The 24,428-nt window shown below is 46.6% G+C and overlaps 1 protein-coding gene across 2 annotated transcripts in view; it reads left to right on the plus strand.

Moving 5' to 3' along the window:
- MAP9 (microtubule associated protein 9) overlaps nucleotides 1-24,428 on the plus strand; it is a 244,704-nt gene that overhangs the window by 184,394 nt on the left and 35,882 nt on the right. For both annotated transcript variants that reach the window (XM_030191616.1, XM_030191617.1), the window contains one exon: nucleotides 20,517-20,649. In XM_030191616.1, coding sequence (XP_030047476.1) covers nucleotides 20,517-20,649 — 133 coding nt within the window. The remainder of the gene's footprint in view (nucleotides 1-20,516; nucleotides 20,650-24,428) is intronic.

Here is a 24,428-nt window from a genome sequence, read left to right on the forward strand (position 1 = left end):
CCTCTCATGGATCGTTCTACCCCAGGTTGCCAGAGTCCGGGGGGGGAGTCGTAAAGCGCTATCTTCCCTATGTAAAGCCCTGGCTCTAGTAGATGTATGTCGGATGTTACATTCGTCTGAGAGGGACTACACCCATCTTTCAAGGGCACATGGTTCTCAGTCCCGCCTGGATTATTTGCTTGTCTCACATTCTTTATTTTCTCAGGTACAAAAGGCGGAGATTGGTCCATACGCAGTCTCTGACCACGCTTTGATATGGTTGACGGTGGCGGGTCAGTTGAAGGGCCTGGGTAATTGGATGTGGAGATACCCCTTGGAAGCTGGTAAGAGACCCGAGATTTCATAAACATCTGCTAGATAAATGGGAGGATTATGTTTATCATAATGGAGCTCATGCAGATCAACCGGCTCTGTTCTGGGAAACAGCAAAGGTTGTGTTACGAGGAGATATTATTTCCTACTCAACACATAAGAGGAAAATGAGGGATAGGGAAATTGTTCGTCTGGGAGTTTTGGTCCAGAGGCTGCGGAGAGCATACGGACACTCGCCTACGGTTTCACGTAGAATGGCTTTGTTGGAGGCGCAGAAAGAACTGAATGAATTATTGCATCAACGGGCGACCAAGACTCAGCTCTATTATAAATATCGTCTGTTCCAATATGGTAATAGGGCGGGGCGCATGTTGGCTAGGATGGTTCGTACGAAGGAGGGGTTCAATCGGGTTTCGCAGTTAAAGGCTAGGGATGGGAGGATGATGAGAGAGGCTGGGGATATTGCGGACACTTTTGGTCAGATTTATGAGGCGTTATATGCCTCGGATCAGGATGTAGTGTTAGATAGTACTCTGTATTTAGACAACTTGGACAAAGCTCCTGGACCTGATGGTTATAGAGTAGAATTTTATAAGCAGTTTTTTGATCAGGTTCAGGGGCCTTTATTGGCTTTGTTCAACTTGGTGGTGGCTACGCAGACGCTCCCTGGTACATTTCAGGAGGCTCAAATTGTTGTGATACCTAAAGAGGGGAAGAGCGTGGTGGACCCTGAATCTTACAGACCCATTTCTCTAATCAACGTGGACGCGAAACTATACGCTAAAATCTTAGCCAATAGATTAGCCATAGTCTTACCGCCCCTGGTTGAGGAGACCCAGGTGGGTTTTGTGAGGGGGAGGACGGCAGTGAAAAATGTTCGATCTCTATTGACTTCTCTGGCATTTGTAGCCCGGAAACGCCTACCGTCGCTTTTAGTTAGCTTTGACGCGGAAAAGGCGTATGACCGGGTCAGTTGGTCGTATTTGTTCGCTGTCTTACGCTCTTACGGTTTTGAGGTTTTTTTTCTAGAGGCTATCAAGGTCTTATACTCGGAGCCGAAGGCCTATGTGTGGGTAAATGGAGAACGTTCGAGATCCTTCCGGATTTATAGAGGGACGAGGCAGGGATGTCCCTTGTCTCCTCTTTTGTTCATCCTATCCTTGGATCCTCTTCTCCGTGAAATGATATAGCACCCAGAGATTAAGAGTGTACAGATAGGAGATTCCGAGTTCTTGCTCTCCGCTTTCGCAGATGACTTGCTTGTACATCTCACAGAGCCGCGCTCTTCTCTACCGGCTCTCTTGGAACTATTTACTGAATTTGGAGATTTTGCGGGGTTCCGTCTCAATTACAGTAAATCACTGGCATTGTCCTCGATGGAGGACCTAAGGCAGGCGTGGGGCGAGGAATTTCCTCTTCGATGGGCGCCGGGATCTTTTAAATACCTGGGCCTACATATATCGATGAAAGTCTCAGAATTGTATAGCCTGAATGTCTCTAGATTGTTGAGAGCCACAACAGAGAGACTGCGAGCTTGGCAGTCTTTGCCACTATCTCTTAGTGGGCGGATTCAGCTATTCAGAATGGTGGAGTTCCCTAGTGGTTATACCTCTTACATATGCTGCCCCTTTATTTGAATACAAGGGATCTGACTCTGTTGACAAAGGTGATTAGGCGTTTCTGTTGGGGAGGTAGGAAGGCAAAATTACCGTTGCATATGTTGCAAGGGACATGGAGAGAAGGTGGCCTGGGGCTCCCGGATTTGAGGAGGTATAATTGGGCTTGTCTCCTGCGTTACCTTGGCGACTGGTTTTTGGCGCGAGATGATTATACTTGGAGACGGTTGGAAAGCCAATACTATGCGCCGTGTCATTTTCATTTTCTTTTGCAGGCTCCCAGCAAGTCACTTCCTCCTGATTTGCGTTCCAGTATACTAGTGCTCCCTCTACGGACTCTTTGGAGAGATATGATGCGGATGTTTGGCCTGAGTCGGTGCACCTCAGATCTTCTTCCTATTCTAGGTAACTTGCTGTTTCGGCCGGGTTTGGAGAATGCGGTTTTTCAGATATGGGCGCGACATGGGATAACTCGGTTGGAACATGTGTTGAACCGGCAAGGTTTAATGTTGAATCTGGGGGCACTGGGGTTAGGATATGATATGGGAGGTGCTTTTGCCCATGCCCAGTTAAAACACTATGTGGATTCATTGGAGACAGAGGCCCTGGGCTCTGGGCACTGTCGTCTTTTGAGGCAGTTTTTCCATTCGGTACAGAGTGAACGTCTTTCTATCTCTGGGTTGCACAAAGTGTTAGGGAAGTTTCTGGCGCCCAAGGATCGGGAGCATATTCGACAGAGGTGGGCAGGGGATTTGGAGAGACCACATATCACTTTAGACTTTGATGTTTTGACGGCCAGGATACAGAGTTTGGCGGGTAGTGCAGGGCTTAGAGAGTGCCAATATCGTATTCTCCATAGGGCCTATTTAACGAAGGCTCAGATATTCAAGATGGGGGGAATTTCTACGCCCTTATGTGGGAAATGTGGGAGGGCTCCGGGATCTCTTTTTCATTGTCTGTGGAGCTGCTATAAAGTGAGACATTTTTGGGACTCCATTGCTCAATATCTGGCGGATCTTTTGGACTCGAGAATCATGTGCTCTCCGATGGGAATTTTGTTAGACAAATATGAAGCTTTCCTTTTACGGGGGGCTCGGCCCGTCAGTTGGTTCGGAAGGCCTTTTTGATTGGTAAGAGGCTAATACTGAGCCAGTGGGTGGCGGAGACCCCTCTGGATTTCTGGCACTGGCGAAACAAACTACATGAGTTTATGTTGTTTGAGAGGAGAGGTGTGGGCAGCTCCCCTGGGCGGCGGAGGCGGTTTCTAGATATTTGGGGGCCATATATTCACAGCCTGTCTCCTAAAGGGCGGAGTTTAGTGGTGAACTCGCTTTAGATGTATATTGAGGTGGGGCCATCCTTTGTGGTAAGAAGTTGGAAGTCTGGATATCTCTCAGCAAGGGGAGGGGGGTAGGTGGGGGGGGGAGGGAAGGATTTTACTGTTTGTTTTACTGTTCTAATTTTTGATAACATCTTGTTCCTCACTAAATTTCGAGAGTGGTGGAAGTTTGATATGGGTTGGGGGAACATATGAGTTCAAAGTAGACTGTTTTAGAGTGCTGGGAGGGGGGTTCTATACCAAAACATTGATGATAATGCTCTATGTGAGGGTTTTTTTCTTGAGCTGTGAATGTGTTCATTATCAGAGTTTACATTATGTTTTTCTGGGTACTGTTATCCGTATAATATCAATAAAAATTGTTGAAACATAAAAAGAAGGCACCCCCCAAGTGCAGAATTTCTGGCTTAAGGAGTAAAAATTGTTTCCTCCGTCGACGTGTCTCCTTGGAGACATCAGGAAATAACAATATTTTGAGACCCAAAAAAGGGTTCTCTTTATTACGGATAAAAAGGCGGAAGATCCAATTCTTATCAGGTAGTAGGGCGACAGTCGCTACCAAAGTTGCGGCTGTCACCAGTTCGGAGTCAGAAGTCTCAAGCAAAAGAGAAACGTCAATAGGTTTTTCAGTCTCTTGATTCAAGTTCCTTTCTGGGACATAATAGACTTGGGAAAAGGGTGTAAAGTCCTTTTCCTGAACAATCAAATTTTCACGGAAGTAACGTTTCAACATCTCAAGAGGAAGAACATTTGGAATCCTAGGAAAGTTAACGAATCTCAGGTTATGATTTTTAGTATAATTGTCAAAAACCTCTGTTTTCCGCCTGAGATTAGTTACATCTTTTACCATCGAAGTTTGTAACGTTTCCATCTTCATAACCCTTTGATCAATTTTTTCCATTTTTTCATTTAAAACTTTAAACTCTTCCTCCTTTTTTTTCAGGTCAGTTTCAATAGCCTTTATTCTTGGTAAAAACTCTTCAGTTTGCTTAAGAAAACATTGTCCCAGATTAGACATTAAATCCCACAAAGTATCTAAAGTCACATTCTTTGGCTTGGCCACTAACTCTTTAGGAAGTTCAAACCTTACTGAAGACTGTAAATCTGCTGCACTTCGACCCTCAGTTTCTCTCTCCTCAATAGATGATGATGATATGGGCAAACTGCCCTCCATTCCTTCCCCCAATGGTAGAGACGCTTCTCCCCAAAGTTCTTCCGGGTCCCCTACTCCTTCCGAGGGAGACCCCGTCGGGTCAAAGAGCAAGGAACTGGCGCCAAGCGGTTGAGGAGGAGGAGTGCGTGCAGCGGGGCTTAAAGTTGTTTCCAGTCCGGGGGAAGCCAATATCTCCCGTTCGCCGGCGTTCCCAATCGGAGGCGTTCTGCCTTCTTGTATAAGTGCCCGTGGCCTCATGAATCGATCCAAAGGACCAGGTAACGGGGATGAATGCGGGGAAGCTCTGCCTGCGATTTTCCCTCGACGTTTAGGCATCGTAAGGAGCGAGGTCTAAGGCGTCCTAGCAGGGCGCAGCCATCTTGGATCATATACCCCCCCATACGGTATATTAACAAAAAGGATAACTCTTTGTATAGAGTCCAGAAGGCTTATGAATTTGAGAAACAGCAGCTTCATCACCATTCTATGGTGGTCAAATCTGCTCTCAAAATAGCCGAAATTTCCAAGACTCATTTTTTGCTGCCCCCGGGAAAAGAAGCTCAGACTTTGGAGTGTTATGGGACTTATTTTTTCAAAACACCATATTCGTTTCTTGCATAGCTTCTTTTCAGTTTTTCATGGGCATGTACTTGTGAAACACTATGTGCAGTATTAGAGAGTTTGCAGACACTCTTCCTTGGAAGGCCTAGCAAATATGGGCAAAGAGGTGCAGAACATACGTGGTCTGAATGACCTATGATATTTTTGATATGGTATTGAAAACTTCTGCAATGAGTTTTTGCACATGGAGACTCACCTAGCTGTGGGTTTTAGACCCAAGATACCATGTGCAAGAAAAGTTTGCTGACATATTGTATCGTGGCGAGAATGTCCTCAAATATACCTCTAGGAGGTACCAAAGTGGAGGACAAAGGAGATCCTCTTACTTTCAAAGGTGTAGGTATCCTCCTCTTTTCCACTCTTCCCAGTTAAGACAGGTATCTTGCTCTCAACTCAGAAAGCAGATGATGCAAAAGATCCAACCAGGACCACAGCCAAAGCTAGGGTCAGAGGTTTGACTGCCTCCATGAGAATATAACCAGCATCTCAGTATTCATAGCTGAATAACCTACCATTAGGAGGGAGGCTATGGTTTTTCACAAACAGCTGGTCCCTTACAACCTCTAATCAATGGATTCTGAACATAGTTTACCTAAGATACCATCAGCATCTGTTCAAAACAGCACCAAATTGCCCACTGAGAGCATTGTGGTCAAGCTCTCAGATACCAGTGTTTTCTTCTCTGTCAGATGCAAATGTGGTCAAACTCGGTTCACCACAAGAAAAAGGACAACGATTTTAACTTAGGTTATTTTCTGGTCACAGAAAAGATGGAGTGATTCTGTTGCAGCCTAGACCTAAGGGTCCTAAACAAGTTTCTATTAAGAGTAAAGTTCACAGTGGTTTTCCTAGGCTCCCTAATTCCCTTTTTACTACTACTATTACTATGAATCATTTCTCTATCACTACTAGACATACACAGCGTATGCAGATACGTTCTCTGACCCTAGAGGGCTCACAATCTTAAGTTTTTATACCTGGTTCATTGGAGGATTAAGTGACTTGCTCAAGGTTACAAGGAGCTACAGTGGAAATTGAACCCAGGTCACCAGGATCAAAACCTGCTGTACTAACCATTAGGCTACTCCTCCAAAAGAGAAGCTGGTTATGTTCCCTGGACTTAAAGGACACTTACATTCTATGATTGGAATGTATTTTTATATAGGTGTATCTCAGATTCAACATAGGAAAATACCACTATAAGTATCACATACTGCATTTTGGCTTCTAGTCAAGTTATTCACAAAATGCTTTGTGGTTATAGCTGCCTATTTATGCATATGGGAAATGCACATATTTCTCTATGTGAATGATTGACTGGTAGAGTATATATTGAAAAGATGCAGAAGGATCAGTACACACAGCCATTGGGGTGCTAGAGTACCCCAAGTCCAAAATGATCCAGTTATATGTAATTGGAATTCATAGGAGCTTTGCTAGACACAACTCGGTTGAAAGCTTTTGTATAGGAGCAAAGGATCACCAAATTAATATCCATAGTGGTAGAAGTTCAAAAGAGTCAGACTCGAACATGTTGAGAATGTTGGGCACATGGCCTTAGCAATTCATGTAACACCCCTGGCACATATCAAAGTGAGATATGCTCAATGGACCTTAAGCACATAATGGATACAAGCCACTTACAGTGTGTGGGGACATATCTTTCACAAAACCCCTCCAGGATGCCATCCTGTTGAGTGGTACAATCCAATCGGGTAAAAGGCAATCTCTTCCAAATTCCATGGTACCAAACAACACTCAAGACAGATATGTCTAAACTGGGCTAGGGAGTCCACGTAGATTGTTTCCACACTCGGGTCTCATGTTCCCCCTGGAAAGACTTCACCAAATAAAGGGTTTTATAGATTTGTAAAGCAATACACTTTTCTGAATAGTCAAGTTGCAACATATTGCATCCACAAGCAGGGAGGAACAAGATCATACGTCCTCTGTTGGAAAACTGTCAGGATATGGAACTGGGCCTTTTCTCATGGAATAACTCTCAGGGTCACTTAACTGATGCATTGTATAGATTGGATTGCAGGAGAGCCTTGATCTTTTATGTGGAGCAGATTAAAGCCATCAGTAAGTCTACCTAACTTTTTGCAGTCAACAAACCCATGCCATTAAATTGGCTAGCAAACTGGATTTCCTTCACTTATGCCCAGGCAACTTTGAGTCTTGAGGGTCATGTCATGGCTCACAATATTAAAGCTATTGCATTGTCAGGTTGCCAACTTGAGATCAGCCTTCATGGTAGAAATTTGCAGAGCTGCAACATATACATCTGTTCATAGGGTCATAGCTCACTACTGTTTGGAAAAGAACTCCTGATGCAACAGTAGGTTTGGCCAATCAGTCCTCCATAATATCTTTGGGGATTAACCCCCCCCCCCCCCCCCCCCCGTCCCATTTATTTGTATTCCAAGTTACCGTCCAAAAAAAAATGGAAAATACAAACAGGCTTGTTGCCATCAAAAATATGTTGGTGTCTGCTTGTTGCAGTACATTTTATTTATTTGTGGCATTTATACCCCGCTCTTTCCCGCTCAATAGCAGGTTTGATTGATTTTTTTCTCTTTTATTCTGTTGAAGGCAGACTCTAGCTAGGGAGTCCCATGCTGTGAGACCTTGCTGTCCTGCTTGTCCTTGGAGAAATCCAGGTTACTTAACTGTAACAGATATTCTCCTTGGATACTAGGATACAAATCCTCACATACCCACCCACTGCCTCAAAGAGATGTATTCTAAAGCAAAATAACTAGACTGAGGTCGTACATAAGGACACCAGGATCAGAAACTGTTAACTAAAACCACCACTACAACTTTTGAGTAACTGCTCATATCTATAACTTATACTACCTCTAAAGCTCTGTTATCTTGCTGAAGCTTCCTCAGCATTAAAACGTCCAAATAATTTCACAGGAGTGAAACACATCCATCTGATGCATGTCTTTGATGAACAGAAGCGCCTGTTAAATATTAGATACTGGACTTTAAAAACCAAATTACCAAGCATTTCCCCTGGCTACATTCCAAGGTATGGTTATGGTCAATGACGCCTCTTTGTCTTACAAATTCCTGAACCTCTCAGATAATCTCCACTTCCCCTCTCCACTGCCTGTAGTAATTCCGAGCCTGCACTTAACATCTAAGCAATTGCATAAGTTAAGCAAAACAGCTGCCCTAACTTGTGCTGAGTTAATTGGGCACCAGTCTGAATTGCCTCCCACAGGGGACCGCACGAGGCAGCAGACGGCGCTCAGGGAGCCTGTGCGGTTCCGGCGAACGGCACCGCTGTCGCCCTCGGAGCAAGGAGAGGCATCCAAACCTCTCGCCACAGGGGTCCACACGAGGCTCATGGGACAGCGACCGCGCGCCCGACTCTGCCTCCTCACCCACCCGCCCACCCAGAGCACGGACGTGCCTGAGAAGGAGCCTTTATGCACTGCATTTGATCAACCGGAGAAGGTAGGCTTGTGAGGAGAGCAGATTGGGGCAACACGGTCTTAATAGTAACCACAGGAAATGTATACCATAATGAATACCCTCAAACTACTCCTAATAATCTACTCCTTAACACTGATCCACTTAACACTAACCACCCCACTTGCAGAAAGCAACATCATACCCATACTATACAGTCATCATAAATTGATCAAATATACCACACCTCACCAAACTGATAACAACCTAAACAAAGGAAGAACACTTACATGCGAACAACCACAACAGAAGGGAAAGAAGGGTCCAAACAAATTCACCTCAACAAAGAAATGACAACTAACAAAAGTTCACTTAACATCAAATACAGAAGACCCATTCCAAACAATCCAAGTGGGCTATGTCAACGCCAGATCCGCTGTAAATAAAACAGCAATACTAACAGACTGGATCATGTCAGAAAACCTCGACCTACTCTTCCTCACTGAAACTTGGATCCATGACCAAAAGGACCCTATAATCCTAGACCTGTGCCCTCCAGGATACAAAATCACACACTGGACCAGAAAAGAAAAGAGAGGTGGAGGCATAGCACTAATCTGTCCCATTTTACCACCGAAATCACTGCCGAGTCCATAACACCTCAACTTGAAATAGCCCCAATCAGAATCTACAACAAAACCCTACGCGATCATTTGAATTGTGTCTTGTTTTACAGACCTCCAGGTAATTGGAACGAAGGCCAGACCAACTTCATGGACTTCATTTCAAACACATGTGTAACCAACTCCAGTGCACTAGTACTAGGAGACATCATCCTTCACTTATAAGACCCAAACTCTATCAATGCACGAGAGTGTAAGGAATTTCTCTGTTTATGCAATCTCAAATGGCCACAAATGCAAGCAACCCACATCAAAGGGCACACATTTGATCTCATCTCACCCAAACTCTCAACAGACCAGAACCTAACAATAACAAATACGAAATGGACAGAGACACCCTGGACCGACCACTACAAACTAAACTTATCCCTACATTGGCAGAAGAAGGGCATACAATGAATACTAGAACACACATCCTACAGCACAAGAGGTCAAGTAGACACGAAAACATTCTGGCAACCAATATACAATAACGAATGGGCATCACAAACAGACTCCATATACTACCTCATAGAATGCAAAAGCATACTAGATGAAATTGCGCCCTTAAGAACAAGAACCCCACGCAAGCATAACTCGACATCATGGTTCAACGATGAACTGAAAAAGTTAAAAACACAAACCAGGAAACTCGAACGAGCATGGAATAAAACAAAAGATGAACATACACTGAACACTTGGAAACAAATACAAAGAAAATACAAATATGCAATAAAACAGGCCAAAAGATCACACTATAAAAGCAAAATAGGGACAGATTACAAAGACATGAAGAAATTATACCAACTCATGAACAAACTCCTAGACACCAACTTGGTCACTACCACGAATACAGACATCCCATCTGCAGATAAACTTGCAAAGTACTTTAATGAAAAAAATTGTAAACCTACGCAACACGCTACCTCAGAGCAACACTGACATTGAAAACTTCCTTAATGAATTGGACCCAACCATTGGAGAATACCCGGCAGATCGGACCTGGTTAAACTTCGCCCTCCTTACCGTCGAAACAGTTACCCAGGCGATTAGTAGGTTTTCCAACACTCACTGTAAACTAGATACCTGTCCCAGCTACCTAATGAAATCCGCCCCTGATCGCTTCATAGCAGACCTCACATCCCACCTAAATTACGTGCTTCAGCAAGGCCTCTTCCCTAAGGAAAATGGTAATACCCTACTCACCCCAATACCAAAAGATACCAAGAAAAAAACAAACGAAATCACTAACTACCGTCCAGTAGCATCTAACCCGTTGGTGGTCAAACTGATGGAAAGCATGGTAACCAAACAATTTACAGATTACATAAACAAATTCTCAATATTACACGAATCACAGGCTATTATTAAAAACAAAATTACAGAGCACATCCGAGGACATGGATTACTGAGACCGAGTCAGCACGGCTTTTGTGTGGGGAAATCTTGCCTGACCAATTTACTTCAATTCTTTGAAGGAGTAAACAAACATGTGGACAAAAGGGAACCGGTTGATATTGTGTATCTGGATTTTCAAAAGGCGTTTGACAAGGTACCTCGTGAAAGGCTACAGAGGAAATTGGAGGGTCATGGGATAGGAGGAAATGTCCTATTGTGGATTAAAAACTGGTTGAAGGATAGGAAACAGAGAGTGGGGTTAAATGGTCAGTATTCACAATGGAGAAGGGTAGTTAGTGGGGTTCCTCAGGGGTCTGTGCTAGGACCGCTGCTTTTTAATATATTTATAAATGATTTAGAGATGGGAGTAACTAGCGAGGTAATTAAATTTGCTGATGACACAAAGTTATTCAAAGTTGTTAAATCGCGACAGGATTGTGAAAAATTACAAGAGGACCTTACGAGACTGGGAGACTGGGCGGCTAAATGGCAGATGACGTTTAATGTGAGCAAGTGCAAGGTGATGCATGTGGGAAAAAAGAACCCGAATTATAGCTACGTCATGCAAGGTTCCACGTTAGGAGTTATGGACCAAGAAAGGGATCTGGGTGTCGTCGTCAATAATACGCTGAAACCTTCTGCTCAATGTGCTGCTGCGACTAGGAAAGCGAATGGAATGTTGGGTATTATTAGGAAAGGTATGGAAAACAGGTGTGAGGATATTATAATGCCGTTGTATCGCTCCATGGTGCGACCGCACCTTGAGTATTGTGTTCAATTCTGGTCGCCGCATCTCAAGAAAGATATAGTAGAATTGGAAAAGGTGCAGCGAAGGGTGACTAAAATGATAGCGGGGATGGGTCGACTTCCCTATGAAGAAAGATTAAGGAGGCTAGGGCTATTCAGCTTGGAGAAGATACGGCTGAGGGGAGACATGATAGAGGTATATAAAATAATGAGTGGAGTGGAACAGGTGGATGTGAAGCGTCTGTTCACGCTTTCCAAAAATACTAGGACTAGGGGGCATGCGATGAAACTACAGTGTAGTAAATTTAAAACAAATCGGAGAAAATCTTTCTTCACCCAACGTATAATTAAACTCTGGAATTCGTTGCCGGAGAAAGTGGTGAAGGCGGTTAGCTTGGCAGAGTTTAAAAAGGGGTTGGACGGTTTCCTAAAGGACAAGTCCATAAACCGCTACTCAATGGACTTGGGTAAAATCCACAATTCCAGGAATAACATGTATAGAATGTTTGTACGTTTGGGAAGCTTGCCAGCTGCCCTTGGCCTGGATTGGCCGCTGTCGTGGACAGGATGCTGGGCTCAATGGACCCTTGGTCTTTTCCCAGTATGGCATTACTTATGTACTTATGTACTTATGCACAGTCAGGCTTTCACCCCCTCCACAGCACAGAAACAGTATTAATCACTCTTCTAGCCAAATTCAAGCAGGAAATAACAACAGGCAAAAACATCCTTCTCCTCCAATTCGACATGTCTAGTGCATTCGACATGGTAAACCATAATATATTAATAAGATTACTAGATAAGTTCGGGATTGGTGGAAACATACTTAACTGGATCAAGGGCTTCCTAACCACAAGAACATATCAAGTAAAATCAAATTCAAACATATCATCACTGTGGAAAGCAGACTTTGGAGTACCGCAAGGATCACCGCTATCACCGATCCTATTCAACTTAATGATGACCCCACTTGCCAAGTCCTTATCCAACCATGGCCTTAACCCTTTTATATATGCAGATGATGTCACACTATACATTCCTTACAAAACCAAACTGACAGAAATCACCAACGAAATCAAGCTTGGCCTGATCATCATGGATTCATGGGCAAATGCATTTCAACTAAAACTCAATAAAGAAAAAATTCACTGTCTCATCCTCTCATCCCAACACAGTGCGGACATCCCCACAAGTATCAACACCCCAGATCACACCCTTCCTATCTCAGACAGCTTAAAAATCCTCGGTGTTACAATGGACCGTAACTTAACACTAGACAGCCAAGTGGCATCCACAACAAAAAAAATGTTCCACTCAATGTGGAAACTCAAATGTGTGAAGCAATTCTTCCCGAGGGAAACATTTCGCAACCTGATACAATCAATGGTACTAAGCCACTTAGATTACTGCAATGGAATTTATGTGGGATGTAAAGAACAAACCTTAAAGAAATTTCAGACAGCTCAAAACACGGCAGCTAGGCTTATATTTGGTAAAATGCAATTTGAAAGCGCAAAACCCCTCCGCGAAAAACTACACTGGCTCCCAATCAAAGAACGCATCGCCTTCAAAATCTGCACCCTGGTTCACAGAATTATCTACAGAGAAGCCCCGAGTTACATGACAGACTTGATCGACTTACCAATTAGAAATACATCTGAATCAACATAATCTTATCTAAATCTGAACTACCCAAGCTGCAAAGGACTTAAATACAAAACAACTTGCGCATCTAGTTGTTTCCTACATAAGCACACAACTGTGGAACGCATTACCAAAAGCCTTGACAACGACGTACAACTACCTAAACTTCCAGAAATCACTAAAAACCAACCTGTTTAAAAAGGCATACCCTACCGATCCAACTTAAATGCCTAATCTCTGCAACACAACCAAACTAAAGCACGAAATGGACACAGCACCACCCTTCCATTCTCTGATTCCCTAATGTGGCTGTGCCACATGAACTTGATCTTACCACAACATCACCCTGTATTTGTTCACACCGGAGCCTGCAAAGGCCTCCCCGGTACTATGTAAGCTACATTGAGCCTACAAATGGGTGGGGAAATGTGGGATACAAATGTCACAAATAAATAAATAACAACAGCCAGGAAGCGGCATGCACACGCAGTGAAGCAACTCAAAAGCTGGCAATGCTTTCCTATGCAGGCTCCATTAGTAATGTCACCAGTGCTGTGAGAACTTGTATCTTGCTGCCCATTGAGAATGTCTGCTACCGTTAAGTAACTTGGTTTTTGGCAAGTTCTCAGGTTCAGAGCCCGCGGGGCCGGGCTCTGGAGCAAACGTGAGCCCTTGGGCTGCTGACGAGGAGCGACAGCAGCAGGCAAAACCCACCAACCAACGCTGGGCAAACACACCGGCACCGGCAGGGACTGCAGGCACTGCCCAGCGAGCCGGAACACACGGACTGGAATTCCACGGACTGGAGGACACAGGACTGGAACACTGGACTGCAATCCCCCGGACTGGAGGACACAGGACTGGAACACACACCGGACCGGCACACACTGGACTGGAGCGCACCGGACCGGAACACACTGGACTGGAGCACACTGGACTGGTCCGTACAGCTTCACCTGCGCTTGGCCACTACCCCCCCCCCCCCCCCAAGGGTTGAGCCCTTGGGTTCGAGTGGCCGGCAGGACTTACCGGATACCGGATGACACAGGGACCAGGACTGGAAACAGAAGAGACAGCAGTGCTCCAAGGAACTGGACTAACCAGGGCACTCCTAGGCCTACACTAACAAAAGGACTTCCTAAGCCCTATACTAACAAGCTAAACACAAAACTAACAAGCTTCCTAAGCACTACTCTAGCAAGCTAGATACAAAACTATCAAGGTGCTTCCTAAGCACTACCCTAGCAAGCTAGACACAAAACTATCAAGGTGCTTCCAAAATCAAGAAGGAAAAGCAGGGGAACCACAAGGGAAAAGCAGGAAAGCTAAACACACAGACACCAGTGCACACTGCACTAACACTAACCTGGACCTTAGCAAAAGCAAGCAGGGAAACTAGACACAAAGTCAGAAGTGCACACTGCACCACCCTACCTACAGCAAACACCACTGTTGCAAAGGCACTGAAGGAAAGAACACCACTTCCTTATCAAGTCCCTCCCAGATGATGTCACACTCCCTAGACCCAGGCAATAGCACACTGACCCAGAGAGCACACTGAAACCCATAGAGGCCCAACCCACACCAGTGCAGCACCGTGAAGCACTTGAAGCCAGTACACCCAAAGAGAGGTAGAGCTAACTCAGTCCACACACACAGCTGTAGTAAAGTGAGACAATTAGAGTCATGCTGCTGGAAGCTGCCGGCACAGAGAGAGAGCCAGCTCAGAAAGGACAGACAAAAGAAACAGAAACCAGCTAAGCTGACCACCAGGAAAAAGGTAAGTTTGAGAGGGGTTATGACCACAATCATAACAGTACCTCCCCCTCAAGGCTCCCGTGTCCCCACGGGAGCTCCAGGTCTCCAAAGAAAATTTAGGTCTCCAGGGGTAACTGTGATGAAATCTCCCAATGGGTTTCACAACATAAATCTGGATGGCTGGGCAGGAAGTAACAAGTACATCTGGAACTTGGAAACTAGAGTGGCTTTGGCAGCCACGAGGCTCTTTAGGACGGCTGCTAGGCAGGATCAGAGTCTTGGATGCAACAAGTGGAGTTCTATTCAACAGGAACCATCTCCTGAAGGAGTCCACAACTTCCTTGACTTTCTGGCACTCCACTGTAGCAGCCAGAACTGGGCTAGAGCCCACCCCCATCCTGGAATCTGAAGCCGGACAGGGACTCGAACTGGACTTCGGACTGGACCTCGCCTCTTGGCTGGAGCTGGAACTCAGAAGAAGGTCAACATCTTGTCTGAAATGGGAACTCGAAGTAGACTCAGCATCTTGCCTGCAACCTGATCCGGCCTTAGCCTCTTGGCCTGAACTGCCACGCAATTCGGACTCAGCCTCTTGGCTGGACTCGGTACTCAGCGTAGACTCAGTATCTCGGCTGGCACGGGAACTCGCTCCGGACTCAGCATCTTGGCCGGAACTGCAACTCACACCGGACTCAGCATCTTGCCTGGAACTACAACTCGCTCCAGACTCAGCATCTTGACTGGAACTACAACTTGCTCCAGACTTAGCATCTTGACTGGAACTGCAACTCGATCCAGACTCAGCATCTTGACTGGAACTGCAACTCGATCCAGACTCAGCATCTTGACTGGAACTACCACTCGATCCAGACTCAGCATCTTGACTGGAACTGCAACTCGCTCCAGACTCAGCATCTTGGCTGCCACTGTTGCAACTCGCTCCGGACTCAGCATCTTGGCTGCTACTGTTGCAACTCGCTCCAGACTCTGCATCTTGGCTGCCACTGCTGCAACTCGCTCCAGACTCAGCATCTTGGCTGCCACTGTTGCAACTCGCTCCGGACTCAGCATCTTGGCTGCCACTGCTGCAACTTGCTCCGGACTCAGCATCTTGGCTGCCACTGCTGCAACTCGCTCTGGACTCAGCATCTTGGCTGTCACTGCTGCAACTCGCTCCGGACTCAGCATCTTGGCTGCCACTGCTGCCACTCGATCCGGACTCAGCATCTTGGCTGCCACTGGAACTTGGCAGCGGCTTGGCTAGCAGGGCCACTCAAACTGGCATCGGAGGCTCGGTCAGAAGCGTCCCTTGGATTGGACTCAGGGGCTTAACTGGCCGTGCCACTTGAACTGGACGCAGAGACTTGGCTTGAAGCGCTGCTTGGACTGGAATCGGAGACTCGGTCGAAAGCATCCCTCGGACTGGACTCGGAGACTCGAATGGAAGCGCCACCTGAACTGGGATAGGAGGCTCGGTCAGAAGTGTCCCTCGGACTGGCCTCCGAACCTGGCTGGAATTGGGCCTCGGCTTGGACTCAGCATCTGGGCTGGAACTCAAAACAGACTCAGGCACTGGGCTGGAACTCAGTGTGGACTCAGAAGCTTGGCAGGCAAAGCCCTTCAGGCTGGACTCAGAAGTTTGGTGGGAAAAATCAGGAAGCCACCTTCTTTCAGCTTGGGCTTCAGGAGTATCCCGCAGGGCTGGCTCCGAGAGGAGTTGGAAGCGGTAAAAGAACAGCTTGGTAGAGGGATCAATAGCAGAAACAGGGTTTTCTTCGAACCCAAGCCAGGAGACACGCCTTCTCTCCGCTGCAGCTTCAGGAGTATTCTTCAGGGCTGGATCAGACAACAGTTTGACACGGTAATCATGGAGCGTCAGAAACGGATCCAGCTCAAAAATGGGGTTGGAACTGGGATCCAAACTGGTACTAGGAGGCTCGGTCAGCAGCATCCCTCGGACTGGACTCTGAAGCTTGGCTGGACACGCTGCTCGGACTGGATTCAGAGGCTTGTCTGGGCACACTGCTTGAACGGGACTGGACCCCTGCTGGGCCCAGAGCATGGAATTCCCAAGACGTCTCTTCTCAGCGACAGCTTCAGGAGTATCCCACAAAGCTGGATTCAAGACCAGGCTGCGGCGATATTCAGCGAGCGTGATAAAAGGGTCCATATCTGAAACTGGGTTTTCAGCGATTCCAAGCCACCGGACACGTTTTCTCTCAGCTGCCCCTTCAGGGGTCTTCTTCAAAACAGGATGAGACAAAAGTTTATTCCGATACTGACGAAGAGTCATAGAAGGATCAAGAACAACGATGGAGCTGGACCCCAGCTGGGTCAGCTGGGCAGGGGTTCTTGCTGGGCTCATGGCCTTTGCAATCTGTCAGGTTCTCAGGTTCAGAGCCCGCGGGGCCGGGCTCTGGAGCAAACGTGAGCCCTTGGGCTGCTGACGAGGAGCAACAGCAGCAGGCAAAACCCACCAACCAACGCTGGGCAAACGCACCGGCAGGGAATGCAGGCACTGCCCAGCGAGCCGGAACACACGGACTGGAATTCCCTGGACTGGAGGACACAGGACTGGAACACACACCGGACCGGCACACACTGGACTGGAGCGCACCAGACTGGAACACACACCGGACCGGAACACAAGCGCGGCACCCCCCCCCCCCCCTTCAGTGCATCATACCCCCCCTCGGCGCATCACCCAAGCCCCCCCCCCGGCACATCAAACACCCCCTCTCCCCACCCCACCCCACCCCCCCGGGCACATCAACCCCCCGCCACCCGCAGCTGCCACTGGTAACACTGTCTGGCCGCTGCTGCTTCTCCTGTTGAGCAGCAGCGGCTGCTATAAAAAGAAAAAAAAAAACAATAAATGTTTTTAAACCTCAAACGCGGCACCGTAGACAGCCATCAGGCATTGGCTGTCGGCTCTGCAGCCGCTCCTCCTCTCCTCTGCATCTGCCCCTGGAGTAAGACCCCGGAGGAGCGCAGCGACGTGAGAGGTGAGAGGAGGAGCGGCTGCAGAGCCGACAGCCAATGCCTGATGGCTGTCAGCGGTGCCGCATTTGAGGTTTAAAAACATTTTTTGCTTTTTTTCTTTTTGTAGCAGCTGCTGCTGTTCAATAGGAGAAGCAGCAGCGGCTGGACAGCGTTACCAGTAGCAGCTACAGGTGGCGAGGGGGTTTGATGCGCCGGAGGGGGAGAGGGACAGGGAGGGGAGGGTCACTGGACATGGGTGGCTGGAGGGGGGGAGGAGGAGGGGAGGGTCGCTGGACATGGGTGGCTGAAGGGGGGAGGGGAGGGTCGCTGGACATGGTTGGCTGCAGGGGGGGCAGGGGAGAGGAGGGTTGCTGGACATGGATGGCTGCAGGGGGGGCAGGGGAGAGGGAGGTGGGGAGGGGGTCCTGAGACCAGAGAGGTGGGGGTGGGGAGGGGGGCCCTGCAATAGGGGGGGTGGGGAGGGAGGGGGCCCTGCGAGAGGGGGGGTGGGAGCACTCACTCACTCACTGTCTCTCACATACACTCTCTCTGACACACTGTCTATCACACTCTATCTCTCTGTCACACACAGACACTCTGTCTCTCACACCCTCTCTCACACAAACACACACACACTCTGTCTCTGTCTCTCTCCCTCTCCCATTCTCTCTCTGACACACACACTCCATCTCTCACGCACACTCTTTCTCAAACACACACTCCGAGGAAAACCTTGCTAGCGCCCATTTCATTTGTGTCAGAAACGGGCCTTTTTTACTAGTCTTCAATAAAGCTCAGTGAGTAAAAATCCTTTTGGCTTCATTGAAGTTGTTTCCAAGTGCATTATCAAACATAGAACCAGAGTTTATGACAGTTCTTTTCAACAGTCTCAATTTCTATCCAAGAGATTTTACCCCTGATGCAGGTATTTTATACACCGAAACACAGCTGTGTCAGGTTGATCCTTATTTACAGTTGCTCAGCCCAATAAAGCATCTTCTGGTTCCACTTTTATCCACTGACTCCACTTTTAAATGCACATGTAGCCCATGTCTCTCATTTCTCCTTAGTTTCTCTGAAGGAATGTAGAGGGGTCTCTGTTCCTTCAGGTATCCAAACAGGGCAGATACTTAAGCAGCTTCTGTCTCCTATGTACTCCTGAATTACTCTTTACATGACTTCATAGCTGGAGTAAGCTTTGATAGCAGCTTCAGAGGTTGGAAAGACCAATTCTGGGTCCCATAAATGGCAAAGACAGATCAGGATCCAGTCTGGAGTGAGTAGAGTTTGACAGAACTCCAGTAGGACCAAAGCCAGGCAGACTTCAACAGTCTGTGCTCCGTAATTGGTAGGAATAGATAGAGTTATATGGGCCCTTTTAGTGAGCCACATAGGTGCCTATACGTGCCGAACGCTCGCCAAATTAGAGTTACTGCCCAGTTACTGTGTGGCCCTTGCGGTAATTTCAATTTTGGTGCGCCTGCGCTACGTGCATCTGAAAATATTTTTTTATTTTCTGGCATTTGATGCACGTAGGTCTTTACAGCCTAGATTCTTTACCGCTAGGTCAATGGCTGGCAGTAAGGTCTCAGACCGAAAATGGACGCGCTGCAATTTTGATTTTGCTGCACGTCCATTTTCGGCAAAAAAGAAAGCCTTTTTTACAGGCGCACTAAAAAATGTATTGGCGCGCGCCCAAAATCCATGCCTACACTACCGCAAGCCAGTTTTCAGCGTGACTTTGTAAAAGGACCCCTAAGTATGCCAGTGTTTAATCATGAGAAAGTGGAACCTGTGCAGAGTTCCAGATATAATTCTGGCCAAGTTTTTGGGCAAACTGAATGGACTGAGCAGGTCTGTATCTGCTGACATTTATTATGTTACTATGTTACATATTTATTCAGTCATGTAAGTCTATGTATTGGTAAAATTTATATGGAAATCATGACGATGGACTAGCGGCATTATGGGAGTAGTGCTTAAATTATGCAGCTTGTGTTGATATTCAGTTGCTATTCATATAACTTTATTTGAAATTTTGATTCTGTAAGACTGGTGGAATTTTGCGACAGGGGATTAGTCCTTAATACAGCATTAGTAGCGAAACATGCATGTCAGACAATCCAGCCCCTGACCAGCACCTTTTCCATTAAGGAAATTTCTCTGTAAAGATAATTGAATAATTCAAGATTTATTGAACTTAAAGTTAAGGCTGACTGCAATGTTACAAAATATATTATGAATAATATATTTAAGAAGTTTAAACTAATAGCATTGTTTGGCCAATGAGGAGGTGGGTGCTGTCCATCTCGTTTGAATATAACTTTAATTCAACAAGTTGCACCGCTGAGGTGAACTATTCATCTATACTGCTTGTTATATTTGTAATAAGATCTGATGGTTTTTTTCATATACACATTTTTGCCTTTTGATGACACTGGATTGGTTGAATTACTCTGATTTTGAGTGTTCATATAACTTAGCCATATAAATTTGACCACAGCAGTTACAGATCTAACTTTGCACAGACAGTTGTATAAAATAGGATTGGCATGTTTGGCAGGCTAACCAATATGGATTACACTATTGAAGAATGCATATCTTTACACAGTCACTACATCACCAAGTATTTACTTCCTTGTGAGCGCTTATCCACACAGGGTTGGGCAGAACTGCTTTAAAAAAGAACTTTTAAAATTGACAGAAAAAGCCATTTCCAAAGGGTCAACATATTTTTGTACAATCTAATTGTTTGTATTAAATAAAAATGTTTAAAAATAACTGACATCAAAACAAGAGTATTCAGGTTCTTACTCTGTGAAGAAAAATCATCATCTTTTACTTCTTCCAAACTCTAGGAATGAAAAAAAGGAAGATGCTCTGAAGCAAAGAAAAAAAGATAAGCTACAAGAGAAACTGCGACAAGACCGAGAAAAGGCAGAAAAAGAAGAGAAAGAAAAAAAAGCATTGGAAGTGTATGAAAGATGGCTGGTCAGTATTGTTTCCTGTCCTGTTTGAGTGACTCTGTAAACATTATTAACTGTATTCTACCACAGGTCATTATATGCAGTGTAAAGTTACAGGTAAAGCAAGTCATTGAATACAGTAGAGTCTCGATTATCTTACATAAATGGGACTGACAAGTGGTCGGATAACCGAAATTGTCAGATAATATGGACTTTACTATGTATTAAAATGCTGCATGTGGTTTCCTACCCCCCACAACCAGAGCATCCATCCTTCCCTTCCCAGTGAACAGCAGCAGCAGCCTCCCTCAACTTCCTGGACCCCCATTCACCCAATCACTCGTAGGCCTCTCTCGGGCCTACCTTGCAAATCCGAGTAGTCTAGTGGTATAATCAGGACAGGAGTGATCCCCAATCACTCCTGCCCATGCCAGCTCTGATTTCAAAATGGCTTCTACAAGCTCTAATTCTGGTCTTGCAAGAGTGCTGCTAGAAGTCGCAGCAGCTATTTTGAGATTGGAGCCAGCATGGACAAGAACAATGAATGGGGGAGGTCTGGGAGGAGGGCTGCTGCTGCTTCTGCTGCTGTTTGGGGAGAAGAGAGGGAGGGATGTGCTGAGTGTTGTGGCGGGAGGAGGGAGGGAGTAGGTTCTAATCTTTTTTTGGAGGGGGGGAAAGGCAGAGCCTGGATTATCTGACCATTAGATAATCCAGAATGTCAGATAACTGAAGATCAGATAGTCAAGACTACTGTAATGTGAAGCATATCTAGTGGATCATATTCATCTTTTCCAAATTCTTCCATTTCCCTCTCTTTTTCTGAAACACTGAGATGTATTGTGTTCCATGAGCCTGTATCACCACAGCTAAACTTTATTTGATAGATCATACACATTCCTGTAGCAGGTCATGGGCAAAGCCATTTGTGGTAAATCACATTGGCATACCTTATGAATTAAGGCTCCTTAGAATGCTGTTCAGGAGATAGGTTTAAGTAAGCCAGATATAGGCATCTTAGAGGGGCATAATCGAACGGCACCGGCCCCGACCATATTATCGAAAAAAGATAGCCGGCTATCTTTCATTTCGATAATACAGTTGGAGCCGGCCAAATCTCAGTATTTGGGCCGGCTTTAGAGATGGCCGGCATTGGTTTCCGGCGATAATGGAAACTAATGCCAGCGATCTCAAAGCTGGCCAAATCCAAGGTATTTGGCCATGGGAGGAGCCAGCATTTGTAGTGCACTGGGCCCCCTGACATGCCAGGACACCAGTCGGGCACCCTAGTGGAGATGTGAGCCCTTGTGCCCGATGGAGGAAGAATTCCCACCGAGCTGTCAGCCAACCCCGAGTTCCCCCTGTGTCTCCCCAGGGGTTGAGCCCCCAGGTGCGGGAAGCCAACAGCAGGAAGACAGAACAAAGTCCACGGGGCACAGCCAGGCAGCGGGCAAAGAAGGTCCAGGAAAAAACGGTGGACAATATCAGGCAGCAGACAGCAGAAAATCCAGGATCAGGCAAAGGTCAATACCAGGCAGCAGACAGTAGAAAAACCAGGATCAGGCAAAGGTCAATACCAGACAGCAAACAGAAGAAGAACCAGAAGCAATGCAACTACCCAGAGAACTGAATAGAAGCCGAAGTGTGGGAGGACAGGTGGCATGGCTTTAAATAGTGCAGGAATTAGGCCCAAACCTGCACAGCTGTCTTCAACATGGCTGCCCCCCAAACGGAGACGCCCTCAAGCCCAAACATGGGCTTCCTTCCTGCGGCTGCCCAACACCAAGATGGCTGCCCCATCCTAAGACGCCCACCTCTGAGATGCACCCTCGCCTGGATATGCCCAAATCCAAGATGGCTGCCGTCTCCTCAGATGCCCATACCTTGCGCAAGCAGGGAACATGACAGTATCCTCCCCTAATGCCTCCCCCTCTGTCCTGGGCCTGGTTTAGCGGGGTATCGATCATGAAAGTCCCGTAGCAAATTGGGAGCATGAATCTGATTCACTGGTTCCCATGAGTTATCCTCAGGCCCATAATGTTTCCATGCCAACAGATAGTACAGGTGTCCCCGCTTAAACTTTGAATCCAGTATTTCTTGTACCTCAAACTCAAGTTCTGAGGAGACCTCTGGGACTGGACCCACTTTGGGTTTGGGGTGCCACTTGGAGGATACCAATAGCTTGAGTAAAGATACATGGAACGCATTATGTATCTTGAAGTGAGGAGGCAAACGTAGTCTGTAGGTAACGGCCCCTATTCGCTCAGTAATGGCAAATGGTCCAATGAATCTGGGGGCAAATTTAAAAGAAGGCAGTCTGAGTTTGAGGTATTTGGTGTTGAGCCATACCTGTTGTCCCGGCCGGAGTAGTGGTGTGGTGCTGAGCGCCTCTTCTGATCTGCAAAGCGTTGATATGTCTCTGCGGCTTTTTGGAGGTGTGACTGTACTCATCCCAAACTTTCCAGAGATCAGTTAAGGTCCTTTGAAGTTGAGGTGGAGCAGCGGTTGAAACATCTCCGATCACTTGTGGCATGGGGAGGGGTAATCGTGGGTGCCATCCATAAGCCGCAAAGAATGGAAAGGTGTGAGAGGCCGAATGCAGACTGTTATTGTACGCGAATTCCGCCCATGGTAACAACAAGGCCCAGTCATCCTGTCGAATATTAACATGCATCCGCAGATACAGTTTCAGTGTTTGATTCACCCGCTCCACCATACCATTGGTTGCGGGATGATATGCCGATGAGAAGTGGTTCGTGATTCCAAAGCTTGTACATAAGGCCCTCCAGAATCTGGATGTGAACTGTGGCCCTCGGTCACTGATAATACGTATTGGTAACCCGTGGAGGCGAAAAATATGCAGAATAAACTGCTGGGCTAGCACTGCCGCTGACGGAAGTCCCTTTAGAGGAATGAAGTGTGCCTTATGTGAAAATCGGTCAATCACCAGCCAAATGACCGTACACCTGAGAGGGGGGTAGCTCCATTATGAAGTCCATGGAGACCTCTTGCCATGGCACTTGTGGTACTAGTATAGGTTGGAGCAACCCCCAAGGCTTTCCAGGAGGGTTCTTGTGTTGAGCACAGGTAGGGCAAGTAGTGACAAACTGCAGGACATCTTGGGCCATATGAGGCCATTGGTAAAACCGGGAAATGAGATGTAACGTCTTATGGTAGCCTTGGTGTCCCGCAATCCTGGAAGCATGTCCCCATCTAAGTATCTTTCTCCTGAACCGAGGGGACACGAGGATCTTGGAAGGGCTTTGGGCTGATAGCGCGGATACAGCGATGCAGGCCGAATTCAACATAGGACTCCACTCCCCAATCTCTTCCGGCAGGTCAAAGGCTCTGGACAGGGCATCTGCCTGTATATTTTTAGCTGCAGAGTGAAAGCTGAGACGAAAATTGAAGCGGGTGAGAAACAAGGACCACCTGGCCTGACAGGGATTAAGTCTCTTCGCCTCCTGCAGATACAATAAGTTCTTGTGGTCAGTGATAACAGAAATCGGATGAACCTCCAAGAGATATCGCCATCCCTCAAAGGCCAGTTTAAGGGCCAGCAGTTCTCGATCCCCAACCGTATAATTTTGTTCCACTGCTGTAAATATTTTGGAGAAGAAAAAGCAAGGGTGCCTTTTCCCTGCACCTGAAGTCTGTGATAGAATAGCTCCAGCTCCTAAGGCCGAGACGTCCACCTCCAAAATGAATGGTCGCTGGGTATCCGGACTGTGAAGAACCGGGGCAGATAAGAAAGCCTTCTTTAGGCTTTCAAAGGCTTCAATAGCTTGTGGGGAGCTGCCACTACTG

Source organism: Microcaecilia unicolor, chromosome 2, assembly GCF_901765095.1.
Source record: "Microcaecilia unicolor chromosome 2, aMicUni1.1, whole genome shotgun sequence".
NCBI classification, from domain to species: Eukaryota; Metazoa; Chordata; class Amphibia; order Gymnophiona; family Siphonopidae; genus Microcaecilia; species Microcaecilia unicolor.